The 12,856-nt window shown below is 33.1% G+C and overlaps 1 protein-coding gene across 2 annotated transcripts in view; it reads left to right on the top strand.

Moving 5' to 3' along the window:
- The window catches only part of LOC118181155 (calcitonin gene-related peptide type 1 receptor-like), a 374,571-nt gene that overhangs the window by 86,391 nt on the left and 275,324 nt on the right, over positions 1-12,856 (top strand). For both annotated transcript variants that reach the window (XM_085817333.1, XM_085817334.1), the window contains exon 5: positions 11,591-11,735. In XM_085817333.1, coding sequence (XP_085673459.1) covers positions 11,591-11,735 — 145 coding nt within the window. The remainder of the gene's footprint in view (positions 1-11,590; positions 11,736-12,856) is intronic.

Here is a 12,856-nt window from a genome sequence, read left to right as displayed (position 1 = left end):
CCAATATCAACAGCGAAATCAATTTGGTGCGCCAAGACTACAGCAAACTCAAGCACACGGCTACGGAAGCAAAGCGAATCAGTTGGCAAGGAAACTCGAGCATTCAAAAACAGCCGGCGAACGTCGACATTTCAATAGCGATCCAGGAAAAAAGTCTCAAAGCCAGTGGAAAAAGAAGGAAAGCACGGAAATGAAAAATAATTCAAACTAAAACGGATTTCTGCTGACGAGAGGGTGCGGAACTGACTGCTGACGAGAGGGTGCGACTGGTTATTTTCAAATAGGGATTAGACCGGAGGACGTGCCTAAGACTGCTTTTATAACCAAGTCTGACACTTATGCATTTTTGCGTATGCCGTTTGGCCTTTCAGGGGCACCGGCAACATTTCAGCGATGTATGGACATTGTGTTAAGGCCTGTTCTTGGAAAGTCCACATTTATCTATTTAGACGATATCATTATTACTAGTGATAATCTCGACCAACATGTACAGGATTTAAGACAGGTATTTCCTATATTAAATGAGGCCGGTCTAAAAGTTAATGTCGAAAAGTGCAAATTTGCAGCCCCTGAATTAAAATATTTAGGTTACAAAATATCTCAGAAAGGAATAGAGACAGACGAATCAAAAATAATCGCTGTACAAAAGTATCCGACTCCGAACACGGCAAAGAAGCTCTCTTCTTTTCTAGGACTTTGTTCATATTATAGGTCCTTTATAAAACATTTTGCAGCTATCGCTGAGCCATTGTTAAAATTAAAAAGGAAAAAGGCAAGATTCTCGTGGACGGCCGAAGCCAATAGTGCTTTCGAAAAATTAAAGCAAGCATTAACGCAAGCCCCTGTGTTGAAATTTCCTGAAAAGGATGAGAATTTAGAAATTTCAGCGGATGCTTCGGATTATGCGGTAGGAGCGGTACTTTCGCAAAATCAGCAGCCCGTGGCATTTTTTAGCCGAACTTTAAATCAAACACAAAGAAACTATTCCGCGACTGAGAGAGAGGCACTTGCATTTCTGTTAGCAGTGCAAAAGTTCCGAGTCTATTTTGGAAAGGCGCCAATAACAGTGTACTCTGATCATGCGGCGGTAACTAGATTGTACTCAGGGAAAAACTCATCCCCAAGGTTAATAAGATGGGCACTCAAGCTACAAGAATATAATCTGGTAATCAAGCATACCCCCGGAAAGGAAAATATCGTAGCAGATGCCCTATTTAGAATTAAAATAGATGAAGAAGGTAATACTGTAAAGGTGGCAATGCTCACAGCATGTACAATAAATTCCCGAGAAACTGTAATAACCGAACTGGGTAAGGATCCTGAGTTTGGAAGCATTTATGAGTATTTAAATGATCCTGAAAATTTTAGCCACCAAGATATTGTGGCGATAAGAAATAGGGCGACCCATTACGAACTAATAGATGGTCTATTATTCTATACAAAAACTACGAATTCCAACAAGGAATTTCGACCTGTTATCGCAGCTAGTCTTAGATTAAATATCCTGCAGGAGCTCCATGACAGCCCTTTAGCTTCTCATGCTGGTATTCGAAAAACTATCCAACGCGTACGCGAGGCAGTCTATTTTCCTGAACTGCAAAAGTTAACAAGGGCGTATGTCCATTCCTGCCCAACATGTAAAGCAGTTAATTATATTAATTTCCTCCCGGCCGGGTTTCTAAATAGTATTAAATCCGAATTTCCAAATGAAATAATTGGCATCGATTTATTGGGCCCTTTCCCAAAAAGTTAGTTAAATAAAAGTCGCTATCTCCTTGTTATGGTTGATCATTTTAGTAAGTGGACCGAAATTGTTCCCTTAAAACGAGCCTCCGCGAAATTAGTTACTGATTCTATTTTAAATAAATATATTTTAAAATACGGGGCGCCCCTAAAAGTTATATCGGATAATGGTCCTCAATTTGTAAGTAATGTATTTGAAGACATGTGCCAAAAACTGGGCATACGTCATTTAAAAATGGTCCCGTATTGGCCGCAATCAAATATAGCGAAACGGCTCAATAGAAATATAGTGAAAATTATCCGTAGTTATGTTAAAAATTTTCATAACAGCTGGGAGAACTATGTCAATGAATTTGCTTTCGCCCTTAGGACCGCAAAACATGATACAACGGGCAAAACTCCTGCTGAGTTATTTTTAGGCAGAAAGATTATAACGCCGTTAGATAAATTATTTTATGTGCAACAAAGAGCCCCAGAATTTAAAATGGGTGATATAGAAAAACTAATTAAAGAAGTAAAAAAGAATACTGAAGTAGCACAGAGAAAACAAAAGCTCTATTATGACTTGAAACGACGGGGAGTAACTTATAAAGTATGGGATGAAGTAATAAAAATTAAGCATTCACTTTCTTCAGCACCAGAAGATAAAACTGCCAAATTTTTTCCACGATTTGAAGGACCATATGTCATAGAAAAAATAACTCACGCTGTAGTGGTGTTAAAAGCCAGGAATGGTGAAACATACTCCGCAACGACAAGTACAAGGGCAAGCCATTAGGAGGCAGGAGCAATTGAAAAGAAAGTTTCCCCGTTGGAAATTTGAAGGTAACAAGAAAAGAAGCCGTTCAACCCACCAGAAAAGAGAGCGCACGACCACCCCCAGAATGAAGAAGGGAGAAGTACGACGAATGCAAAGAGAGCCAGGAGAAATAACGGCAACTAAAACCCGGCTCCCAAACGGAAGATCTACTCATCGGACAGGACTCTACGCAGCAAATGTCGCCGAATTGCGGAAGGACCACCAGCGGCGGAGGAAAAGATACAAGGAAAATCTGAACGGCCAGCAACGAGATCCAAGCAGGAACGAGGGAGAAGTGTCCCGGTTCCGCCAAGACCAGCTGCCATCAAACGGCCAAGACCACAGGCAGAGGCGAAAAAGAAGGTATTCAAGGGTGACCGAACTGGAGGGAAAAGAAAGCTCCTAGAGGAAGGAACTGAAGGGCGAGCCCGCACAAGAAGGAGGATAAATCAAACACGAATCTTCGCTACCTTCCAGGACTGGGCAGAGAAAAGAATGTCCGAATATCACAAAGATAAGTAAAACTTTATGTTACTTTGCAAACATAAGTTAATCTTTCATTCTTACTGCAAGTGGCAGATTTCAAGACGTTTTACATCATGTGAGGTCTACCTTTATCGCCAAAAAGGCTAGAAATGAGTTGTTACCTATTTTGGTATTATGTTTTTCAATTACTCGCGCGTAAAACTAAAGTTGATGTATAATAGGAATGTGTAAATACTTGAATATTGTAAAAGTTATTGTATAAATTTTATTTAAAACATTCTGACAAGAAAGAAGTTTTAGTCTGAAAGACTTTTGAAATGTAGTATTTCAATGTAGAAGAATTGGCACTTGCTTGGAAAAGAATAGAAGTTAACAATGTAGAAGAATTGGCACTTGATTTGAAAAGAATAGAAGTTAACAATGTACTACTAATGTATGTTTTAAATTGCGTAAAATTAACGGCATGTTAATATGTCCTTGTATGCAATGTGAACTGTTATTTTAAATGTTAAGAAATACTGTGATATGGTAAAAGTGAAAGTAATGCCAAAAATTTTAAACTTATTTGTGTGACTGTAAAAAGGCCAAATTATTGTGAATATGTGTTAAAGGTTGAATGAATGTAGTTAGGCTCTCTGACGCTACACTTCAGAGTTAGCCACTTTCAGAATAGTACCTCAGGGTTAAGAGATGAAGATAAGGTGTGTTACGAGGTCTTGTTATGTTGAATTTTAACACGTTAGTGTTTTGATTGTAGGCGGCAGTGTTGAACACTTGTAATACATAAAAACATTCGTGTTTCGTGTTTTCTTTTACAACACATGTCAGAGAGCACGGGGAGAGATAATTAAAATAAAGTCATGAATGAAATAAGAATGTTAAGAGAAATATAAATATTCACGTGACTTGCCATTTAATTGTGTAACATTTCATTAAACTAGTTTTCCTTCCAGATCTCTGGAAGGAACCAGATTTCAACTAAAAGCTCCTGTTTAGATGCAGTACAAATGAAAAGTAATTGTCCATGGAGCTGATAATGTAAAAACAATTTTTTTTTTTAATTTCTAGTTTCTAGTGAGAAATGTTTGTAAAAGATTGGCCTCGCGTTAGATTCTAGAGCTAAAAGTTTTCAACAAGGTCGTTTTAGACCTCAGTTTCAAACTAATTAACTCTGGCGGGAAGTATGTAAGTATCTTAAGTTTTACTAACGTTTATTTTATTTTAAATCTTTACTATCACTTCTTATTTTCTACTTCCGGCCAGAATTAAAAGCTTTAACTTATTTATGCAAATTTGTCTTGCGAACGCCAAGTACTTAAGTTGTGGCTTTTTGCCAAGCAAAAGAGAGATGAAGGAGTTAGTAGAAGCAGGCCGCTTGCCTTAGCAGTTTTACTCGGTTGCTGGTTGCCTTCCAGGCCAGAGGTGTAATCCTCTTGATAATTTTAAACGTATTGTAGTGTTAACAGTTCTCTGTACTACATACGGCTTCCTGTTAATATAAGGTCAATCTTCCACGTTTATTATTCCAAATTTAAGTTAGAGTTTAGTTATATATTTATATTCTTACGTTCAGACCACAAGTAGTTGGTCTCTGTATTCCGAAGTCCGGAAATCATTGTAAAGAGTGAAAAATAAAGGGTTTCGTATACCCTTCCTGTGTATCTTGTCTACTTCCCACATTTATTGAACATAGCTTTAGTAAGCTCCCTGTTCCGAGTCAGGTTCTTGAATGTTCCCAAAGTAAGTAAGGCGGAACACTGAACCTGATACCACGAGGAGGTAATTCCTCTCTAGGGTGTTTGGGAGGGATTTTATAGTTTTAGTGGAGGGATGTGGTAGGCTTTTTGTGTACCTGTTAATTATTTAGTTTTAGTTTACTAATATGTAAAATTACTTTTATTCAAGTTTTGATATTTATCAATATTTTCTATACCTTTTTGTTGTTTAATTTATAAAGACATGTCAAAACATTGTCCAAATCGAAATACGTATATATCTACTTTTCGAATCTGGGAAAGGAGGGGGATGTTCTAGCAAATGTGAAAGGGGTGCGTGGAGCAAAAAAAGCTGAAAACAACTGATCTAACTAATCGAAAGTGTTAGACATAATATAAAGTATATTTTTATGACAACGAATATACTGATCTAAAACAAATTAACATTACCAGATGAATTTGCCTAAATTACAAATTTAATTGTAAATTTAATTTTGTTTGTAATCTATGTTTTGCTCTGGAAGTGCCACATTTAAAACCAAAAATTTGCTTATCAGTTCCGTTTGAATCCGATCCTTGTCAGTTCAGTTTCTTTCATGATTTTTATGCATGAGTCCACACCGTGCGATTTAAAACAAAATTAAGTACAAAATCTCAAATTTCTGAATGTATTTGGAAAAGTTTGAAATAGGAAATTGATATTTTCTGAAGTAAAATTATTTTGTGGGGGGGGGGAATGCATGTTTCAATAATGAGAATTTTTAATTTTTATATAAATATCCGTTTCACTATAATTTCTCATATTAATTTTTTTCATCATATGTATACAACATACATTTAAGAAATAACATTATTCAGATATGAAAGAAACCAAAACTTTTCGTCTCTCCTTTTAACGTATCATTTATACAACAAGCTCCAGTATATTATTAACGTAGTCATATCTTTTCGCAGTTTTACGTATTAGCTGATTTTGCTTTGTGTGTGTGTGTGTGTGGAAGTGTTTTCTTTTTTCCTAACCTACGCTGACTAATGGGTCTAGAAATCGCCAACTCGTTTTGATTTTGAGATGTTAATTGAAGAAGTTGATCTTGTCGGTTTATGCGTTAAGAAATATATTTATCGTTCTAAATATTTAGGTAAATCGTAATTTAAATACCTCTGCTGATTACCTACTAGAAGAATGCGTTTTATTTGGTAAATACGTGTTCTGTGTAAAATGTCTGCACCCTGAGCAATTGTAAAGAATTATTTGAATGATGACTAGCATTCTTACGTAATATATTTAAAATCATTACTAATGCATTAAAAAGAGACCATTTAAACAAAACCTAGGAAACCAGACTTATTAGAATGTATTTTCTCGTCAAAGATGTTAAATACTTGTGTTCTAGGAAACATGGCCGTATCTCAGTCGAACATGAAAAGTGTTTCTTTGAGCATTCAGGAAAATATACTTAAATTCAGGGTGTAAAATTAAACAAACAAATGAAGTATTAACGTATAATGTAAATTAGAAATTTTATGTGCTAGGAATGCGAAAATACTGCATACAATGAAGTTGACAGTAGACCACGTAAAAGCACCATTCAATGTTTCCGTAGCGTATTCCGCGTTGTAATCATTATATGAAATTTCCTGTTGGACCATTCTTTAGATTTGTTAGTTACTTTTGCAGATTTAAGGAAGAAAGCAATAAGTCATTACTTTTAGTATTTCAATGTATTACTATTTACTTGCTATCTGTAGAAGTTATTTAAAGTAAAATAGTATATTATGCAGATTGAATTTTTCTAATTTTAGATTTACCGCATGAGCTCACACAACTCAGACATGAGCTGAGACAGAATCAGTCATAATTGAATATTGGAAACGTTTTTCCTTGGTTATTGTCAAACAATGACCCCTCTGCTTATAATAATAACATTTTCAAATTTGATGACAGCAAGAAATGTACTTCAGAGTCAGAAGTAATAAAACTGAAATCTTTCAACCTAATGTCTAGACATTATGCTTACTATTATTAAATTTCTTCTAGTATAAAAACAAATCTTAAGACTTGAAAAAGTCCCAATTAACTGACTCTTCAGAGAAATCTTTTGGTACTTGAATAATTATACACTTAGGAAATTTAAAACTTCCGTAGCTTCTCCATCGGAATTCTAAATCTTCTCAATTTCTAGTTCAAATTGGTTGAAAGACATGGGAAGCTAATTATAATTGAACAGTTGTAATATAAAGTTATTTTTAGTGACTTTTTTCATCTAATATCGCCTTTGAAGCGAAATATCATTTCTCTTTTTACTATTTCGATTTTTGATGTACACTGGTTTTGGATCCTTTCACGCAATTTGTCACCGTGTTTCTGATTATATTTTCTAATGGTTTGCTCCTAGCTGAGTATGGAATGGATTTAAATGTTTTATTCTTATTTTAAAATATCATCACCAGTTGTAGCGCATAAATGGATTAGGTCGGGAATGCATTTTACTTTGTGTTTAATCATTATACATATATATACAGGCAAGTAGTATATGTATATATCTATTTTTCCATGTAATAATTATCTTATTTGAATTTTTTTTTAAATTTATGATAAAGCTTAAACTGCTAAAGCTTAATTGCCTATGTGGCTCCTAATAGTTTTCAAATTTTATTAAAGAATCTAATGTCCAGAAATCGTGCGTTTAAATGAAGTGTTTAAACATCCTAAAGAAATGAAGATGATGTTGTTGAAATTACCACCAAGGTACGCTATTTTATATGCACTGAAATGTAAAATAAAGTACCTTAAGTAAGGCAAATAAGATTACGTAAGATACAAATCATAATCTCTTCCATATTTACTTTCTTTAGGCAATCAAATTTTTATGCACTGAAAAATAATGCAATTTACCAAAGTAATGTAATTTATTGAATAAAATCAGATACACCAATATCAATAATTTAAAGAAATGAAAAAATAAGCTGACCATTGTCTTTCATTATTTCTTATTTATTTTTTACTCTCTCTTTACTGCTATTCTGTATAGAGTTTTACTGTTTGATAGTTATATTAGAACGAATGCTGATTGTTTCCTACGGTAATATGAGAGATACACATTGAAAGGTAAACATATAGTTATCTGATAGCAAGAAATAAAAGTTTTTAAAATAACATTTGAAATTCCTAATTAATTTGGTCAAAACCCTATGTAGAACGTTTGTTATACTAATTATAATCTTAATAGCATACTTGTCTTTTAATAACCTGAAACGTAGCGAGAATTTTTAAAAATTCTCGTTAAAGTATTACTTACTGTCAATTTAAATATAAAAGGTTTTTTTTTTAATCTGAAATATTCATGCTGAGTTTGAGACAACATTTGCCTACATGGCTTATTTTACATTAGTTAAACTGAAGAGGCTTGAAAATGTCGCCATAAAAGACATAATGGGTACGTCAGACGTTTTTATGAGTAAACGATGATGGCATCAGAGGCAGTAATCTTGGTGTACAAAAGAATTAGCTGTCTTTTCAATGCGTTAATTACTTAATTATTTGTCTTTTATTTTTATTTACGCTTGGGAAAAAATTATTTTATAAAGATATTGCACGACATCTTTCATTTTGTTTTTCGAGTATTGTCTGCAACAAATTTTATCTCATATAAAAAGTTATGATCTGAGAAAATAAATCGCGTTTTTCCGTTGAATAATTAAGCTTTAATTTTCTAAATAGGTAGTCTCAGACAAAAAATACGCATGAACAATTTCATTCCAAATGTTCTGTCGTTTTCTGGAAATTGTTTTCACCATTAAACGGTTCACCTTGAGTAAGAAGTAAGCTTTCAGCGTTTGAATTTATCATGTTTAGGGTAATTCCTTGTAAAATATTCACTAAAATTAGCAATTTTATGGTTATTTGTTTGAAAATAGCAAATTTGCCAAATGAAGAATTTGTAGGATATTGCATGCTACAGTGTGATAGAAATGTCACGGACATCACAGTAAGAAAAGTTTGCTGATTTAATACACAAATTACAAGACATCCAATACCCCTTACTAGTGTTCACCACCTACATCATATAAATGGAACATCAAACTATGTCTGTACTTTTCACCCTGTTTGAAAATACCTTGTGGAGCACCTGTACATTGATGCTGTTAACTGCCGTTCTAATGTTCCTCGTTTGGTCTGCCAGTGTATGCCAGAAATTCCTTAAAAAATTGTGACTGTTAAATTTGCGTAGATCTTTAAGTTACTGTCATGCAAAAAGGCAATATTTTGGCGGGTGAACGCGGAAGCCATAATCTTTTTCAAAGATACGGTATGTGTATGAACAGATGGTGCGTATGCTCGCTGTTAATAATCTAAAGTGCTATATACAGATGATGCAATTATAACAGTAGCAATCCAATTTATAGTATAGGTTTATTCGATGCCCGTCTGTTTTCGATCTCTTTGTGTAAAATTTCAACAAATGGACAAACGAGAAAGATTTCAGCGGGAAACATTAATGATGTGCAATAAAACGTTGTACATGTAATAAAATGCAAGAAGAGATTTAATAAAAAATATTAAAAACAATTCATGATGTACAAGATGATATCGATAAGGATTTGGACTGCAAAAAAACTCAACTTTTCAAATGTAATATAGAAATATGGTTCCGAAATAGGTAAAATATACAAAACGACGTGACTTGTTTTGCCTACTAACTCTCAATGCTGGGTTTTTCTTAGAAAATCCCATCCCCTTGTGCATAAATACCCTTTGGAAAAACATTGGGGAATTAAACAAGGATGCTCAAAGAATAAAAATATCGCATTATCAGTCTTTTGCTTCATTATTTGGGTAAAGTTTATCAATGAACGAGACGTGCGAGTCGAAATTTAATCTTGTATTTATACTTAATTTGCCCCGGAACTGTACAGTTCACTTATGGTTGTTTCTTGGGCGGTTACACATATTGTTGAACAGATTAAATAAATCTTAACGTCTACTTCATTTTTTGTTAGCTTGTAATTTAAAACTTGACTTCGCCTTTTGAGTTTTTCTTTTGTTGATAGTGAAACACTAATGATTCGTTTAGTATTAAAAAATTTAAAAAGAGTTTAAAATTCTGAATGTTATTGTAAAGGATTTAAGACAGACCGTTCTAGCTAACTCTAATATACTAGTTGAATATTGGCATAAAAAGAACTTATTTTAAAATATTAACTTCGTGCCTTTCATTCTGAGGAAACTGATGTAAAAGATATATTTTAGAAAGGTATGTTTCTTGCTAAGAAATTTTGAATGTAAAGTTGCTAAACGCTTCAAGCGTGAAGAACGAGAAATACGTGACAGCAATCAATTTAAACACTGAAATTGGAACACCAAAATCAATCATATTAAGGAGAGGGAGCAATGTTTATTCTGGGAATAAAAATTATTTGCAAACACCTATCCTATAGCCCTATCGTAAAATTTAATGTGTTGAAACCACTCGATCTAATTGATAAAGAAGAGTAAAAGTAATAATAAAGCATAAAGTAGCATTAAATCCCATTAATTTTGAAATTTCACGTATATTGTAGGAATGTGATGAGAGCAATAATCTGTCAAAGTATTACCGGACAGCTGGTCTGTCGGCTACACTTAATTTATAGTAGCGTATAGAGTTCTGCTTGAGCCCTCGAATAAGCTTTTCTTGCATTTACATTTCATTGAATTAATAAAAGATATGCGATTATTAAAAGCTGGTTAATTTATTTAACAATCATAATAAAGCACGCGAGGTTATTTATTTTAGGAAGTATGCTTTGGTGGTGAGAACTATCTTGTATTCAACATAGAGCCAACCCGTTGGCTATGAACTTTACCAGGACAATAGCTACTAGCGTTAACCACTCGGCCACTTGTAGCCACGACCAGTAACCTGAAAATTACGAACAGAGAACATTCATTTTAAAGGTGAAGAAAAGGAAGATGAAGCTGAAATATATATTGAATTCAAACTAATGATGGGAATACTTAAAGGTAATTTCAGGAAATTCAAACAGTTTCACCATGAAAACAACCATGTTTAGTTTAATGTCATTTTTGCGATCTACAAATTAGCGTAAATTAAGAATTGTGATCGGTTTTAAGATGTTAATAAATTGTAGCAGCACATTATTGCGCATTTTAGATAACGAAATTATATCTAGTATTAAAGTATGAGATATTTTCTATTATACCGTATTCCGAACAAGTTTCTGTTGAAAAGATATGAATGCCAACTTTTCTTTAGCTACCGTTAAATTAAAAGAATTTGTCCTATCTCTTATCACAGTGTTTTTATTTTCAGAGTAACGCGGTTTCTCAATGGGCATCAAAAGTGCATCGGCTATTAAAGATATCGATAGACACACAGACATAAACTGAGACAGATATAAAAATTATGTGTTAGAATTTTATTTTTTTTAAACTTTCGGCACATATACCAGCTGTAATGGCTACGAATTAGAATGTCGTGTTGATTGGATATTTTTCTTTTCCTGTATTGAAGCCATTGTTGGCATGCAAGTAACAATGATATCGAACGTTTGAGGTAAAAGCATATTAAGTAGCTGTGCACGTGTAAATACGTACATTATAAAGATTTATTTTTTTAGCTTATTTATACTTTCATTGCCTTTAGAGAGGTTAATTATTAAAATAGCCAAATTATGATAATATGCTTAATTGTTTAGTCGGTTTATCTCTCGTATTGTTCTTATTACAGTAGTAAACTATTTGATGTATAATCAGGTACTTTAATAATATTTATATTGGAAATTCATCATTTATTTTACAATAACATTTTGAAATATCTATTCATATCATTTCTTTGTTTTCCAGTCAAGTGATCCTGATCTTTTGTTTCAAGTCATTCAGGAGCTTACTACTCTTGAAAAGACTCCTTATTCTGATCCTCAAACAGCAGAAGCATTTGAAAATTGTTTGGAAACTGTTCTAGCAGCCCCCAAAATCGATAGCAGCAATAGTAAGTTATTAGCTTTCAATATCGGAATGCATGGAATATCGGAATGCATCGGAATGCATGTAGGAACGAAATGTATTGTCCTCTTTCAATTATTAAGAACATTTATTATTTTCCGTTCAGGCTATAAGCGAAATGTTGCAGCTTTGTTAGCTTAACAGAGATAACAGTATTTAAATATTACAGTTTGTGTTTGTAAGTTGATTATTATCCGTAAATATTGATATGCAAGGTAGAAAGCATACCAAAGTATTCTTTGAGAGAAACAAACCTTGAATATTTTATAAATAAAAATGAAATACTGATATCTCCTTCCAATAGATTATCACCGAATGACAGTAAATAATTTTAATTATGTATCTACTTTTGTAATAAAATTGATTTTATTTTAAACAAGTTACTATTTAAGGATACTATAAGTTATTACAATTCGTTATGGGTATAGAATTCTGAATTTATAAATGCTTAAAATAGTTGAAAGTTAATAAAAAATCTATAGCTTCAAAGCGTGATATGTCAGCAATTAGAGTTCAAATTCGTGAAAATTTTCTTTCTTCTAAATCATTATCTTTACAATATTTACGGTGTTTTTGTGCTCTGTGACTGTAATAGTGGATTCTTATACTTAGTTTATTGACTTTAAAAACTCACATTTATTTAACACAAAACTGGAATTTTTTTCTATTTTTAACCATAAAATATACAGAAAGGTAAAACCTCACTAGTAGTGTAGACTGAAGATAAAAGCCAATACTTCAACATATACCCATATAAGATTGTCGTAAGCATTTTGTCCTTTCCTATGACTTAAAAAGTTTACGAAACGACATTTAGGAGAATCACGCATTGCATGAGTTTGACGACATTTCTGTGCCACTGTAATTCAGTGCTCTTCAATCGAAAATCAAAATGCCAATGCCGTTAAAGTAAATGCTAAAGTTAATGTCTTCAAAATAGAATACGAGACTTGTGTAATAGATTGCAAATCTATAGTCTATTATTTTAAAACAGGCACTTCAGGATCGTAAAGTCTTTTCCCTAAATTACGATGTTTGTGAGTTGTAAATGAGATTTCACAGCTGATAAATACTATCTCTTTATTTTGCTGAATTAAATATATACTT

Source organism: Stegodyphus dumicola, chromosome 5, assembly GCF_044657685.1.
Source record: "Stegodyphus dumicola isolate Sdum_Otavi_A_Nest chromosome 5, ASM4465768v1".
NCBI classification, from domain to species: Eukaryota; Metazoa; Arthropoda; class Arachnida; order Araneae; family Eresidae; genus Stegodyphus; species Stegodyphus dumicola.
This window is presented reverse-complemented; position numbering and strand designations above follow the sequence as displayed.